This window comes from Staurois parvus, unplaced genomic scaffold, assembly GCF_062004578.1.
Source record: "Staurois parvus isolate SC_StPar_1 unplaced genomic scaffold, SC_StPar_1.0 ptg000165l, whole genome shotgun sequence".
In the NCBI taxonomy this organism is placed as follows: domain Eukaryota; kingdom Metazoa; phylum Chordata; class Amphibia; order Anura; family Ranidae; genus Staurois; species Staurois parvus.
In genome coordinates, this window is record NW_028317961.1 from 15,160,945 (window position 1) to 15,178,021 (window position 17,077).

Below are 17,077 nucleotides of genomic sequence, written 5' to 3' on the forward strand. Positions count from 1 at the left end.
TGCATGCCTGGTTGGGGTCAGTGACTGAAATTTTTGCAGCCAAAGTCTGGGAGTGATACTTATAAATACAGGGGCTGTCATTGCTGATCTTGTACTCTCATTACATATGTTACTCAATTTTGAAAAACAGTTAAAAATGAAGGGGCTTTATCCTGAAGGAGCTATTCATTTTTTTAAATCTTTCATTATTACAGAGACTATACCATACACCTCCACGCATGGGGACCCCCCAGAGAAAACAATTTGAGCATCTTTTAAAAATCTACTGAAAATTCACACTAGGTAAAATATTGTGCTGTTTTATTGGTGTAAAAATCACACATTGCTAGTTCTGATTCTGCTGAGATACATCCGTGCAGTTTAACATCTAGGATCCCACAGCCAGAATAAGCTATTAAATACAATAATTGCTGTTAGTCAGCTTCCAATGCAAATTTACATATGAGATCAAAAGGTGTTTATCATACAATATAGAACAAAACTCTATTACAGTACATCAACCTGAAGAGCAGTATACACTCAGGGAGATTGCTGCTATTAGTAAAGCCTTTCTATAGGTCAGAGGAGTAAGGCCTTCAGGCAAGCTGGAAAATAAACCCAGAAATTTTAACACGCTGCTTTGGAAAGTATAAACTGTCCTGATTAACATTGACAGTTAAGGATAAAAAAAACACTTCTCCACATCCAATGGATGAAGAACTTTCTGAAGTTAATAAACAGCTCAGACGTGCAAATCCTCAACATGTTTTAGTATTTTATCAATAAGCTTATGGCAGTGATTGTCAATCACCATTATACATATTTTTTTGTCGAAAGGCTACAGTGCTGTTGGGTACTTTCCTGAATTGCAGATTTCATATGCTAAAAAACAAAAACATGGTCATGTACAAAAGAGATGTTGTCATGATTGTGAAATGAAGCTACATAGTGCAAACAATGTTCTGTAGCCCACAGAGGTTACGTCTATTTTGGTTAGTCTAACTTGAAAGTAGACTTCTTAAAGCTAACATATGATTGGTTGCTGTGGGTTACCTCACATGTGCGCTTTGCACTACCTCATTAAATAAGCCTTGAAGTATCAAGTCATGAAGAGTAGGCATGTCCATGCTTACAAAATAACGAGTTTTGGGGGAAAAGGGGGTTGGAGGGTTTATAGATAAAGGCTAGTGCAGGGTAATATGAAAATGGGAGGAGAACAGAGGCACATCATTGTGACGTTCAATCACGCTGAGCTGGAAATCCGGGTCTATTTTAGGGCAGGCCTTTTTTCACAGATAGCAGTTGTTGCTTTAAAGGTGAGAAAATGGTCGTAGCTGTTCCAGTTGAACTTCCAACGATATCCTTTCTTCAAGAACATCCTGAAACAAATAAAACAGATATACTGGATATCACAGCTATTGAAAAGATTTTGTGCACTAAAATGGGTGGGTGAAAACTTCTATACAACTTCAGTATTATATACAAAGGATGTTGCTTTAGTTAGGTCAGATAAGCATCACCACATCAAATGTTTCTGAAGGTCTGAAAGAAACCTGAACTACCATACCACTTAAGGCGCCACAGCAGGAAAACCTTTTTTTTTTTTTTTTTTTAAATCGCAGTACCTCTAACCTATTTGAATACTCTTTTTAACCCCACCTAGTGAAGGCAGATATAGCCAAGTACTCCATTAAGGACCCTTACTGCACTATTTGTTCTGGTGCAGGGGATCGATGACCTAGCACTATGATGGCACCCCAAGACTACTGGTCCCCCACAATGACATCGTCCTCTTCTCTCTCTTGAGAGAACCCTGCTGGTGGCCATTTAACCAGAAGTGTCCATGTCTCACAGGCAGTATTGTGGATACCTAAAAGACTCTTCCAGGAAGTAAACAGAAGAGAAGATTTTGACTGGCAATGTCATGTGACTGTGGATTCCGTTCACATTTGTGTATTGGATGCGATTTGAACTGCATCCAATCCACAAGACATAGGAAATAACATTACTTCCTATGGTGTTCACATAGGTCCGGTTCACTGGCTATGTGGATTCAGTGTGGTTTTAAAAAGAGTCATGTACGAATAATGAACAGTGCAGTCCGGTTCAGTTGCAGATTACAGACTATTAACTTGGGAACAATGGGAACCGTTTCTAAACCTGACGTGTGAACAGGATAAAGTCCTGACCTAGACCTGTCCTGAACCTGATGCAAACCTGACCTGAACCGCTGAACTGCTGTGTCAACCTGAGCTTCAATCTGCACCGCACATGTGTGAATCAGCTCTCCAAGTTAAAAGAGGGCTATAGTTTTTTTTTGTGTACGAATTGGATCAGTTGGAGGGGGTGGGAGGGTGGATTGGGCTAGGAGAGAAGTTTTTTTGGAGTGGGACTTTAAAATAACAAAAAAACAGCTTTTAGAAACACATACTGTAGATCTAGGCTGGAATTCAGTTAGTCAAAATGACAATGTTTACTAGAAATAAACAGTAAGAGACAATTTAGAACACCACACCCTTTGAGCTATTTCATGATTGTACATGTAGCTGTATGCAAAAAATTGTGGTTGTAAATAATGCAATGGTCCACTGATATGCTATGCACGCATTCATGTAAACAAGAACAAGGTGTAACCTATATTTAAAGCGGAACTACACTGCATCTGAGCATCACAAACCAAAAAATATATTTAATTTGAAATGTTCAAAGCAAATCCATCCCTCCATGCTTATTTTGCTTTGAAAAACACCCCTAACATTTCTGGCCGTGGCCATCTTGAGTAAGGGCAGAATTAATGTTACATTTACCTCCTGGAATCCTCCTGCCCTTAGCACAGGCATGCATGGAGAAGGGTGTGCTTAGTTGAGAAAATCCCCCCCCCTTCCCGAAGACTCCTCATAATCATAATTAGTTCTGCTCATATCTACTTATAATGTAGTGCACTGCATGTAACCAAATGTTACAAATGTTAAATGTTACCTTTAACTGTTGCTGTAATTCACTATTTAGCCGGGCAAGAACTGTGTTTGTTTCTTTATTGCGTCGAATAGAAGCCTGAATGGCCTTTTTGTCTTTACCAGCAGACCTGAAGTGAAAAAAATTTCATGTTAACTGAGGGACATGGGATTCAGAGGCAATTGGGTTATAATGCTGCCTACATGAGGATCTGGACACTGTCAAACGGAAAAAAAAAAAAAAAAAGCATGACCAGGCTTATTATATTTGGGAATTTTTTGAATCTCCTCCACAGTATTTTTCATAAACTATGCCCCGATCACAATCTCTTGCATTTCTTATTGAAGTCAACATACTACATTGCTTACATCAACCATCAGGGAGGAACACAAATCTTACTAGCTAGAGGAAAGAGGATTTTGTCCTGAGCAAACTTTACATTCCAAATGGTCTTGTCCGCCAATTACATCCCTGGTATGGACAATTGGCAGGCAGACTTTCCCTGCTAAATAGCTTGAATCCAGGGGAATTAAATCTACCCTCAAAAACTGTTCTAGAATGGGTCACAAGTGGAGGATACCAGATGTGGAGCTCCCGGCCTCCAGATTCAAGAGCAACCTTGAGAGGTCTGTCTCCAGGTACAGAGATACTCTGCTGGAAGCAGCAGATGCTCTGGGGGTGCCGTGGAATCTATGCCTTTCCTTCCCTGCAACTCTGTGCCCATCTGCTCTGCAGGATCGAGATGGGGAATATTCTGGTGATCCTCATACTTTCAAGTTAGCCTAGGCGGGTGTGGTACTCCAACCTAATCAGACTTCTGGTGGGTGTTATGTAGGCTTTTCCAGATTGTGTTCATCCCTCATGTCCCAAGGACCAGTATACCACCCTGCTTCACATTTACTGGTTTTAACAGCATAGCTATTGAAGCTCAGGTCTTGAGGAACGGGGGTCCTTCAGAACCATGTTTCCTACAGTAATAAAAGCTAGCTTCCTGCGTGGTCTACCACTGCATATAGAAGACTAACTTTACGTGATGCAAGGAAAGAAGCTTTCATCCCAGAAAAAAATCCTGACCTTTTCTGCAGTTAGGTCTGGATCGGCATTGCTCCAAGTACCAATAAGGGACAAATACTTGCACTTGCGATCTTGTTCCAAAGACTTATCCTCCCATGCTTTAATTAGGTTGCTTTTACATGGTGTCTCATGTGGCTCCCCTGTACATTCCCTTGTTACTCTATGGAATTTGAATTTGGTACTCCTGGCACTTAAAAAAAAAAATGCCTTTTTAACCTATTTTGGATATTCCCTTATCCACCGTTCTGTTCCTTGTCATGAGGACTTCTGTGAGGTGTGTGTCTAAATCAGGTTTGTCCTGTAAAGAGCCCTTTCTAGTCCCACACAGGGACAAGGAGGTAGTAAGGCCTAGAGTCCTAGAGGTGGTAGTAAGGCCTTTTACCTCAGCAAGAACAATGCACTTCCTTCTCTGAAATCAGTACATCAGAAGGAGATTTCCCCCGAGCGCTTACCTACTGCCTCTTTTAAAAAGGCAAAATATTTTTGTCATACCTCTTGTCCCTACAATGGGAAACAAGATTCCTATTCCACCATTTTTTGGTGGCTCTGACAAGATCTTCATCTAAGCCTCTGGTATTAAGGATCATTGAGACTGGATGCTTTTTGGCACCTGGACTTCTGTTCAAACTGTAAGTTTTACAAAGTGGAAGTTCAGGCTTCCTCTGATGCCATCTTTAGGAGTAAAACCCTTCCGGCAGCATTTTGAGCTGTAGGTAGTTCCTAGTTGTTTATAATGAGCATCTGAGTTACAGAACAGAGGCATGCTGGGATGTGAAACACAGACAGACATTTATTTTCTCAGAAAATAAACTCACATTTTTTATATACATTTCTGTGGTAAAGTGACCGTTTTTGGAGTCACACTCACATCGGGATCTTACTAGGGGTTCTTGTACAAAGGCACCAAAAATGCCACGTTTTCACGCAATCGGAATTTTTTTTATTTTTAATTTACACTGATCTGGAGCCTATTGCTATCAGATTTTGAATAAAATAAAATTTTGAATAAAAACAAAAATACAAAAATCTGTGTGATTTTGTCTTTATTTTACTCACATATGCAAGTACATCACAATTCCCCTTAGAATAGCAGATTATACTTGATTTCCGGGAGCTAGAATAATTATTATGCGTGTATACCTACATACAGTATATACATGCACTATTAGGACCATATCCACATTTTTTGCACAGGATGTCTCTGCCTGTAAGATTCAATGTTTATACATCACTATGATGTGCAGGGACCTTAAAAGGCAGACTTACAACAGCTTTAAAATTTAGTAGCTCTCCAGTTAGCATGTTGGAGGAGTTAGCAATTTGCTGCATGCAAATATCACCCAGTGGCAGGGCCTCTTTAAGAGACAGGCTGAGCGCTGCTCAAATACAGCCTGATCCCAATATACAGCAGTACCAGGAGACAGTCCTAACACTGCTTCAACTACACACATCTAACAACCAGACAGCAAAGCACTTCCCAAACATCTCAGAGGGCCACATTTTGGGGATGATCAATTCCCATCAAATAAAGTCACAACAGATTAGGTCAACTCCACCTTAAATTCCTCTAATCTTGCTGCATTCTTCAAAGAACTCAACAGTCTCTACATCCTCCCTCCCTCTCTCTCTCTCCTAGGCCTCTGTTATCCCCTTTTCAACAGATCACAGTTTTATCTACAGACTGGTCTTTTATATACTGTGACTGGAGTATCCGCATATTTGGATGTACAAAAAGCAAAACACAATAGTTCTGTCAGCTACTTCCTCTCCCATCTCTATCAGGGGATAATCTTTTACTCTTGGGGAACATGGCTGACAATACTTCACAGCTAGTGAAAGGTATATTCTGGATGGATTACTTTAAATTTAACATTTGTTCTTCAATGCTTTCTATATTCATGACTCTACTAAAAGAGAGCTTGTGCAAGAATGATGTTTGCATGAAAAGTAGGTGAGGATGTATTTTGTACCTAGCAAGGACCAGTAATTGGCAGTACCTGGGAATAGATGGCTGGGATGCCAGGACAGCAGCCACTGTATTTTGTTTCTGACTGGAATCTTCAGCTTCAGGTCGAAGTTCATCTTCTGATTTTAACCGTCTACGGACAGGCTTAGGAGGAGGAGCAAGTGGTGCTCCAACCTTGCCCTAAAATGATAATTTGAAGAAAATATTAAAAAAATGTATAAACAAATTTAAAAGATTGAAATAGGATATATATCTTTAATACATACATACCGGATTTGAAGCAGCTGCAGTAACCTGCTTATCTTCAACTCGTCCATTAAGCTTGGCACCTCGAATTCCATCAGCAGGTGTCTTTTCCACCTATAAATGTAAAATTTCACCCACAGTTTATACCATTGGAAAAATAAAGTTTTTTTAACGTACCTGTATAATGCTTTTCTTGGAGTACAGTACAAGATATAGGTGTTCAGTCATAATGGAAGGATTTTATGCTGCACTTTCCAGAAAATAGACGCTGGCAAAGCCACAAAATATCTTTCCCTCATACAACCGATCCCACCATGTGATCCTTTTTTTTTTTTTTTTTTTTGTAGCGAGCAACAAAGGCCCAACACCAGAGTAGAGGGGTCCTGTCTGTGTCTTGTATGCAAAAAAAAAAAATTTCACAGGTACATAAAAAAATACAATTCTTATCATAAAGTGTAGGACACAGATTTTCAATCATAACGGATGGGATGTCTTAATGCAGTAAATGAGGGGATGGTACCAACAAATAGTCAACAGACCCTCAAGAAAAACCCAAAGCCAAAAGAAGGTAAAACTGAGATTAAACCACTGCCTGAAAAACTTTGTGGCAGAAAAAGGAGTCAGCCAAAGCCTGAACATCCACCAGGTAAAACCTAGTGAAAGTATGTACAGAAGACAAGGTAGTAGCCTTGAAAGCTGAGCAACAGAGGCCTGATGTTGAAATGCCCAAGGCATGCCAACATATCTAACAGAATGAGCCTTAAACAGCCCTGACTGTTGGAAGGCAAGCAAGCGACCAATAAAGTAAAAGCGAAGTTCTTCTGCTCAAACCAATGGAAATATACTTTCCAGGTACAATGGCATATATTAGGAGAAGTAGCCTTTCAAATGGTGTGGAAATAATCGATCCCAAGACGCCTGTCCCTTAAGACTTGGGCCTTAACAGCCATCCAGAATGGATGGAGGAAAGACTGGGATGTGTAAATACGCAGAACACTAGCAGCAAAAAACTGAGGATCACAAGGTATGAGGAAATGTTTGTGGAAGTACTAAACTTTGAGTGGCTTTTCCAATGTCCAATCACCCGAAAGTATAGCATCCGTTACAGATGTAAATTCTACTATACTTTGTAGAGAACTAGTATTCTCCCCTACTGAGTTAGTTTTTGTTGTGTGCCTGAATATATTGTTTTATATTTTCATCTAAATTATTTTGAACACATTTAAATGCCTTTTAAGTGGTTGCAAACCTCAGACATGTAAAACGAACAAAACATATCCCACTATAGCGTGTACTTGCTTCAATCCACAGCAATAAGTCTCATTTCTCTCTGCTGACTTGTTCCTTTGCTGTCAACATTAATCACGTCTGACAGGTTTTGCTGACACCGAGAAAAATGGTGACAGGCAAGAGACCTCTAGCAGATTGACAGCTTCAGGTCTGTTCCTGTGTACTGTGTGGAGGGGATTTATCCCTTCCCTCCAATTTCAGCTCTCTGCCCTCTTTTTTCTGAACTCAGCACTTTGAACAGCTGTAGAGAAGAGAAGCAAGCAGATAGACAGGTACAACTTATGTAGGAAGATTTGCTTCATCCTCGTGTATCCGCTGAGGCCAGTCACTTCACAGGGTATATGGAATGGTTTACAACCAATTAAAACTGTGATAAGATTTCACAAATGTTGTAAATATATGCACAGGACATTGCGTTCAATTTACAAAACTTTACAACAAGCATTATGTGACTTAAAGTGGCCGAAAAAGCTGAAGGATTTTTTACCTTCATGCATTCTATTCTGAGCGCAGCTTCTCCCCAAGCCTCCCTTATACTTATCTGAGCCTGATCCCGATCCAGCGATGTGCACGAGTGCCGAGAATCTCTCAGCTCTCACTTCTCATTGGCTTAGAGACAGCATTGGGAAATGGCTTCCGTTGCTATCAATCACACCCAATGAGAAGGGTAAAGGGCAGAGCCAGACACACAGAGGCATCTCTGAAGTGAGCCTGCACAAGTGACCACTGTGGGAAGCAGGTTGCTATAGTGGGAACACTACACGGTTGAGGGGCTAGGAGTGCCAGTGGGGAGAAGAGAAGGATTGGGGCTGCACTGTGCAAAACCATTGCACAGAGCAGGTAAGTGTGACACATTATTTGAAAAAAACCTCTGCAATCACTTTAAGCTGGCAATACAGTAGATAAGTCAGTTTTTCTTTTGTTCAATCAGCAGGTTGAATGAAAAAAAACTGACCCGATCCCCCCACCCCCTCTACAAATTTGAGGTGGTCAGAGGAATCCTCCCCTCCCTGTGTCTTTGAATTGTTCAGGGGAATCCTCCCTGTGTCTTTGTATTCTCACAGTGGAAAGCAGGTCTCTGTTGAACAAGCCGAATTTCGATCCATGTATGGACAGATTTACTATATGGTATTTTTATAGCTTGAAAGACAGTTTACGAATTCACAAACCTTGCTGTTATCAACATAAATCACTGACATGAATTGTGAGGTCTTATGAGGTACAGTATCTAGCACAGCAGATGTTTGAGGTGAAAATGTAACATCTATGCAAAATTTATAAAAGTGAAAAAACATTTGAATGAGAAATAATGAATGTGGGTAAAATAACATACATCTTATTGAACTGACCAAATTCATATTTATCAAAACAGGGTTAAAGAGGTCAGTTAAGCAGGTTTTTTGAGGTTTATTTTTTTATTTTTTATTTCAGACATTACAGGAGTATACATATGGAAACAGAAGTCAAGATTTTTAATGGCTCACATTTAAAGTTCACATTTGCAGCATCTTACACCCATACTTCAGATGTAAAATTTAACATGCACCTACCCCCCCCCCCCCCCCCCCAATGACAAAGCAGGGGTTCCTCTCCTCCACACTCGCGGTCTCAAATTTCAAATTCAAAATCAGTATAGCTGGACGGGCAGAGTCATCTGTACACAAGAGAATCTGAGAAGTCCCATCTGCCACTATGTAGTTTTCAATGGACTATGAAGCAGCTTGTGAACATCCTCGTAACTCAATGACATTTCTTCCAGCTTTCTAACAGAAAGCCCATACATAGGTATGGCCAAGAAAGCTGGAGTACATCTCTGCAGGAGTCTGACATTGCACTCATGATACACTGATCACAGGAGCAATGCTCTGTAGGCTCCTAGTAGAAAAAAATAGTAAATGCACATTTTTCTTTTCCACCGCAAAGGTGAACTTAGCCTTTAGAGTCTGCATCTTTAAGGGCTCATTCATGCTTGGCTGTTTTACCAACGCTTGCCAAACACCCCTATAGCGTTTGGCAAGCGTTGGTCCAGCGTTTGCGGAGCGTTTTCTAGCGCGCCGCATGCGCAGTTTAGCGGAGGTTGCTAGGCTTTTGCCGAGCGTTAAAAATGCCCCACAAATGCCTATAATGCAGTTTGAATGGTGTTACCGCTCCGCAACCGCCAGCCGGGCGTTTGCGGAGCGGCACCATAGACTAGAATAGGAGGCTTCAACGCCTCCTGACTCGACCAGAGGCGTCCGTTTTGCCGCGATGCAACGCGACGCTCCCGTTAGAACAGCACCATGTACTGTAATGTGCACAATTGGCAGAGGCGTTTGGGAAGCGGTAAAAACGCTTCCCCAAACGCCTCTCTGCCGCCTGCACACAACGCTAGTGTGCATGTAGCCTAAGAAACCAGGGGAATGTTCTTTCACCAACACTGGCAAAACATTACCAGCTGTCTTTTGAGGCTATTGGAATTTCTCCAGGCTTGTTATAAACGTTATTTTCATACGCTACACATGGGTACATTACACAAACAAGCTCATGGCTTAAGTAAATTGCACAGTCACTGGTATTTTTAATATCCCCTCACTTGTACTATAACACTTAGAATGCAAACCTGGACAGCTTCAGCATGTTTCTCTGAGTCCTCTGCCTGTTGCTCACAAGATGCAAATGCATCAAACTGGCTAAAATCTGCAAAATTTGGTTGCTCTGGAATTTGTTGAGGAGAAGTATTGGGAAGAGATATATGGCCCTCTGCTTCCATGGAGCGGTGCACATGTGTTCCTGAAGTCTACAAAGACACAATCAAAAGAAATTTAGTAGTAAATAATTATTGCTACTGCCAACGTCACACACACACACACAATCATGATCACCCGTCCGTACTGCAGTATCTCTGTACCTGTGTAGGCAGCGGACGAGGAGGAACAGCAGGAGGGTGGGCGACTGCTGCAGCCTGTGGCTGTCCTATTATTAAAAAAAGTCATCATTAACGTACATTCACAGTATTTTCTTATCTTACGAATACTTACCAATAATTTAATGTCACGTGTTATAAAACAAAATGCTTTTTCTATCTTAAAGTCCACATGTAGTATACAGGATAATTCAATTGCTGAAAAAAATTACAGGGCTGTCTTCCAATAACAAACAGGGTGGATAAAAATCGATGATTTATTTAAAAAAAAAAAAAAAAAAAAAAAAAAAAAAAAAAAAAAAAATCGAAAATTATGATTTTTATTAAATTTATTTTAATAAAATGCTTTTGGAGTAAAAATCTATCGAAAGATAGTTTTCTATTTAAGATACATTAATAATTTAGCTTATTCACTTATTCAGCATGAAATGGAGCTTAGTTATGTAGAATGAGGCTGTATATTCTGCAATATGTACATTTTTAGTAAGCTGAGATAACATGCACTGCATTGATGCATTCACAGAATTTTACAGTAACCATGAGAAAAAACATGAAATAAAAGAATTTGAGTAGTCCTCCAACTATGTGTGATTAACCTAAAATTGGTTCTGATATCGCTGTTTTACTAACCTGACAGCTTATTATTCTAAAAAGGAAACCTTCATTTGGTTTGCAAATATTAAAGATTCTAACTACCAGCAAGAATGAGTCGGATTCCTTACATTTAAAGAGCACCTGTCATTTTAGATCCATCATGGTAGCGCCTGTTAGCGGGCATCCCCTCACCTGCTGCTGCCACGTCCCTCACCTTGTTGTGTCACTGCCGCATCACCAGCCGCCCCATTAAAGCGAATGGGACTGTTGGTGAGTCAACAGCGGGTCAGAGGAGGAGCCGCTGTGGGACAGAGATGACAGTTGCTCTTTAAAAATTATGATTTAAATCAAGCCTTTTCACTAGTGATTTAAATCAACTTGGTTTAAATCAAATCCACCCTGAACATAAATACAAATGCATTTTTTTTATGATGATTCCAGCCTCCACTTAAACTTACCTGAGCTGGATCTTGATCCAGCAGTGTGCATGAGAGTAGAGGACAGAGAGGCAGCAACGGGAGCCATTGGCTCCTGCTGCTGTCAATCACAGCCAGTGTGCAGGGAGTGGTGGGTGGGACCTAGCCGTGATCTGTGTGTCAATGGATGGAGGAGCACACACAAGTGCCCCCATAGCAAGCGGCTCAGGGCTGTTCCATGCAAGACCATTGCACAAAGCAGGTAAGATATGTTTGTTATTTAAACAAAAATAAAATGTGAAACTTTACAATCACTTTCAAACAAAACCAAAACAGTAAATTAACTTTATATTAGAAGCTCCAAATGTGTCATAACTAGATGTGACTTGAACACAGTTTATAAGTAAATGCATTTTATACATGAAACTCGCTCATTCAAAATATCTATATCTAAAATAGTGACATCAGACTCAATTTACAAAATGACCATAAAAATAAGTCTTTTCAGTGTGACAATTACATGTGACTCAAAACAGCAACATAGGGAGAAAAAATAATCCCCGTCAGGTGGATTTTCTTTCCTGTTGCAGACTTTCCCTTATTTTCGGTCTTGTGAAACTGTTGTCTGCAGGACAGAAGTAAGGGAAAAACTCTCTGGATAGCTTAAAAAACTGACTGGATGACAAATCCTTCCCTACCAAGTCCAAAACTAGAAAAAGGTTTTTGGTTTGACATATACTAAGTCCCATGTATACAAATCTTTACCATGTCAGACCATCAGATGAGCTACAAAAGTTAATAACACCACAGTCCTATAGATGAATAGTAACTCAGAGAAGGAGATTTATCAAATAAATTAGCAACATATTTTTACATTATCGATTGCAATCCAGGCTGCCTATCAATATTTTTTTATGTATTTGCGACCCCAGTACCTGCAAATCCAGACAACAAAGTGAAATTATCCTGCAAAAGCTTGAACTGCATGACAAGGGAAATCACATTATCATCAATGGCGGCTGTTCACATCAATGCGACTCAGCACAGTACGATATTGGAAAAGGCTCCTGTAATACTTTGGTGTGACTTGGCCCCATACAATTTGCAAAAATGAAACCAAGTTGCACTACATAATTACACTGAAAATCGTGCCAAAATTGCATCGCATTAGTGTGAACCCGAGCATAAATCATTTCACATGTGTTCGTGCTGTGTGACAGAGCTGATAATCATCATATCCCCCCCTTACACACACACTACTTCACAAAGTGTGAACAAAAATACTTCCAACTTTTTTGCACATAAAACTAAAAGTAAAAAACAACAAAACAACAAACAATAACAATGGAACAAATGACAAGAGAACAACTGGCAGCAGTAAGACAGTAGGGGGGCATGGGAATTGACCAAAACTGGAGCAGACAGAATCTGCAGTAGCTGTGCATACTAACCAATCAGTTTCCAGCTTCAGCTTGCTCAGTTAGGCTTTGAAAATGAAAGTTAGAAGCTGAATGGTCGCCAAACAGAGCTGCTCCAGATTTTAGCTGCTGCAGTCTTAGTAAAATTTCTCTCAAAGTGCTTTAACAAAAAACCAACAAAAAAACAACACACCATAAGCTGCCACCTTACCGTATTTTATTATAAAATAGAAATGTTAGTCAAAAGGATCGGTGACTGTTAGGAGAATATGGCGAACAGTCTTCTCACCTGCTGTGCTTGCAAATGTTCTGTTCATGTCTAAAGATGAGGAGCGTGAATGTGACGCATGAGGTCTTGGTGGAGGGGGTGGTGGTGCTGCATTGTCTGGAGATGTACTTGAATGGGACCTGTAAAATAAAATATACTACTTTGAAATGATGAAAAGCTTGCATTTGCAACTCACCGTTCAAATCAGCTCTTCACTTTCTACATTCTTGTTATGCCAACACATTCAAAACATTCAATCTTTTCTCACACACAAGCAAGCCAGGAACCCAATGCAATGACCCTTTGTAAATGCTAAAACTGCAGAAATTAAGGTGGGTCGACACATTTACAAACTGCAGCTGACTCCGTATCACATAAGGCATCTAGCTAAACTACAAAGCAGATAAACCAGCCTTTAAAAGAGCCAAGTTGCCAGGGAAACAAGTGTATAATAGGGCGTTGGTTGAAAATCAGATAGGACACAGGTAGGGAAATCATTTCAACATCTGATTCTACAGCAACACCTATGTTTACCAACTGCAAATGGAAGATTTCTGTTTAGCCTTCTTAAAATGATAAACTACTAGTGCAGTTTGATTGTATGCACATTTACAACAATCCCTGACATACTCACACTACAGACAATAGTATATCAAGGAGCACTTCCCTCAGTTTGGAAAATTGTTAAAAGGTCAAGAAAGAATACAAACGGGCACTAAAATTTCCCTTTACACTTTACATTTGGCCTAACGACAACAAAACAAAACACAACTCCCCTAATCGGGGAAACCCAAAACTCATGAGTTTCAGTAACATTTTGACTGCTGAAGCCAGATTGAAAAGTATATGTAAAAAAGTGCAGCTAAAATAAAAACAAAAATGATAAATAAAATGCTAAAATAAAACATATATATATATTAATAGTCCCAATGGAGATGAAATAAAGTGAGAAATGCACACTAACCAGATGTGCACAATAAATGTGCAGTGTAGATATCCTACAGTTCAGCAAGTGGTCATCTGGGTGGTAAAGATAGGTAGATTCCCTCGGACAGAATGGATCCATGGATGGCACATAGATAGTTAAAAGGTTCGCTTTGAGGGTAAAACCAGGCACAACTCCATCAAAGGGTAAGACTCCTTCACTGGGTAGAGCGGATTATGGTGTCTAAAAAAGAGATGCTCCCCACAAGGGGTCAAGACAAAAAGGTGCCCATAGTGATGCATTGTTTAATAAACAACATTTATTGAAAGCAAATGATTTGGTTCTTTCTCTGAGGATGTGCTTGGCACGTAACGCGTAAGGAGGAGCCTACGTACGCCGTGACGTCACGCCGTCGGAGCATCGTGGAGCTCCGGCGGCCATTACTCCTTTCAGGACGGTTAGTCCTTCTGTACACTGCAACTTTTTATCGGATGCATCCCTTTGCTACTGTCATTTGCTTTCAATAAATGCTGTTTATTAAACAATACATCACTATGGGCACCTTTTTGTCTTGACCCCTTGTGGGGAGCATCTTTTTTTAGACACCATAATCCGCTCTACCCAGTGAAGGAGTCTTACCCTTTGATGGAGTTGTGCCTGGTTTTACCCTCAAAGGGAACCTTTTAACTATGTGCCATCCGTGGATCCATTCTGTCCGAGGGAATCTACCTATCTTTACCACCCAGGTGACCACTTGCTGAACTGTAGGATATCTACACTGCACATTTAATGTGCACATCTGGTTAGTGTGCATTTCTCACTTTATTTAATCTCCATGGGGACTATTAATATATATATGTTTTATTTTAGCATTTTATTTATCATTTTAATTTTTGTTTTTATTTTAGCGCTGCACTTTTTTACATATGTTTTTGTGAAGTTTGTTATTGGTTATCCTGTGTGCCTAGCTGCTTTATTTGAAAAGCACTCACTTATTTTATTTCACTTGTATTTCAGATTGAAAAGTAGATGCATTTATTATACAAGCATGTAGCTAGAATTACATACAGGGAGAGCAAAACAATACATGGTATGGATTCAAAGTAATTCTCTAAACTTCCTTGGAAAGCTAATACGATTTATATGTCCTAAAATGGGTGGAAATCTAGCTATGACTTTGAAGTTACAGTCTGGTTTCTGGTGGAGTTCTTTGAAATGTAAATGAACATTCACACAAGCATGTTACATCCCCTAGTTTCTTTCTATAGCAATCTTCCCAGCTGGAGGTGTGAATAGCATTCTAACACAAGAAATACAGCTGTTACACAACAAGACTTCTAATAACAAAATATATATTCAATATACATATCCACTTAATCAAAACTAAAATGTTTGATATATAAAATGGCTGTTACATTTTCAAATACACACCCCCCCCCCCCCCCAAAAACAAAATTAGAAGAGTTTACATGAATGCGGACAATGGGAAAGAGATTCATCTAAGGAAGTCTGTCAGGATAGAAATATGGGAGCCATTAGCACTGAATTGATTTTATAAGTGCATACCCCGGAGTCATCTTGAGGTCTCCCGACGGTCTCAGAGCCTGCACCTTAAAATAACACAGAACCACAGCTCCTATCTTTCCATCCAGCCTGGTTTCTAATAAGACTCAGCGTATGGCTAAAACATTGCAAGCATTAAGCTCTTTAGAACATACCTCTGTCTAGTGACCACATTTCCAATCTCTTCAGGATCAGAGTTGAAGGAGTCTGAACTGCTATAGCCATCAGCTGCAAAATTTGAACAAGTAATTAAACCACTATTCAATGCCTAGTAGGGTCACAATGGAGATTCAGTTTAAACAATCTAGATGCACACTACTCAATATAGCATCCACAAGGTAAGCACATACAAAATATAACTGAAAGAAAATAAAAATAAAAAAAATAAATACTGTACATACACAGATACATATGCTGTTACTTACAGGCAGGATTCCCAGAAACAAATTTAACAGAGCTCTCTTCTGGGAGTTCTTGTGGCTTTATGTGCAAAGGGCTTGTGGGATTTGTTGTATCTGAAAAAAATGTATGCGGATGCAATTTACATACATCTGTGTACATAGGCTGCAATGATCACTCAAAATAAAAATAAATAAATACAAATAGGAAAGCTGAAAGCATGAATGGGGTGGGCATTCAATTACATTTTGTGAAACTTCATTTTTAATGCAGAGTCTTTTTTTTTTTTTTTTTAACTCCTCCACTCCTAAGCACTACTGACATCTGAACTAGCCACATAACATAACCTCAATGCAACTGAAAAAAAGACAAAAAAATATACCCTCTCTCTTTAAAAAGATGGATAAAAACTAATACTGTGAATGTATAATATATATGTAAAGCGCGGCGTAAATTGACAGCGCTATATAAGTACCTGAAATAAATAAATAATACTGCTCAAACGGCTATTAGTGGTAGTGCCGTGACTACTTCTTGTACTACTGCATGAAAGCAAAAACAGCAACCACTCTGAACAATTTAGAATTCACAAAAGGAAATGTACACATGGGCAGAGTAGAACAAACAGCACAAACATTTTCCAGCAGGCTAATCAGCTAATTAGAGGGGAAAAAAGTTAAACTGGTTTAACATACTAGTTTAAAAACAGAAGTTTTTGTTAACTACATTTGCAAATATATAAGCTATATGTCACAACTTGGTAGTTCAGTTAGTGAAGCAAACTAAGGATCAGGACTAGAGTACAGTGGAGCCTTGATGTGACAGTGTGGCTTCACATACATCTGCAAATGCATACAACAGAGGCCTCCATTTTGTTTAGCCTAAACACTTTACCTTATTTGCTACATTTTATTTAGGAGATGTTAGCCCTATGCTCTCATGACTATTTAACAATGCAAGACATGTGGCCTGGTGATACCATCTGGTACTATTATACCAGTTCGTGAATAATTGGGCCAGTAGGCGCTTTCCTTCAAAAAATATGATGCAGTTGTGTGGGTGGGCACAGCTTGGCTCCAATT

The 17,077-nt window shown here is 39.6% G+C and overlaps 1 protein-coding gene across 3 annotated transcripts in view; it reads right to left on the bottom strand.

Moving 5' to 3' along the window:
* Nucleotides 1–283: 283 nt before the first annotated feature.
* REPS1 (RALBP1 associated Eps domain containing 1) overlaps nucleotides 284–17,077 on the bottom strand; it is a 154,565-nt gene continuing 137,771 nt past the window's right edge. For all 3 annotated transcript variants that reach the window (XM_089676254.1, XM_089676252.1, XM_089676253.1), the window contains 9 exons: nucleotides 16,022–16,111; nucleotides 15,752–15,824; nucleotides 13,130–13,248; nucleotides 10,398–10,462; nucleotides 10,110–10,286; nucleotides 6,245–6,334; nucleotides 6,006–6,154; nucleotides 2,959–3,064; nucleotides 284–1,358 (listed from right to left, as the gene is read on the bottom strand). In XM_089676254.1, the coding sequence (XP_089532380.1) occupies nucleotides 1,290–1,358; nucleotides 2,959–3,064; nucleotides 6,006–6,154; nucleotides 6,245–6,334; nucleotides 10,110–10,286; nucleotides 10,398–10,462; nucleotides 13,130–13,248; nucleotides 15,752–15,824; nucleotides 16,022–16,111 (938 nt within the window). In that variant the 3' untranslated portion in view covers nucleotides 284–1,289. The remainder of the gene's footprint in view (nucleotides 1,359–2,958; nucleotides 3,065–6,005; nucleotides 6,155–6,244; nucleotides 6,335–10,109; nucleotides 10,287–10,397; nucleotides 10,463–13,129; nucleotides 13,249–15,751; nucleotides 15,825–16,021; nucleotides 16,112–17,077) is intronic.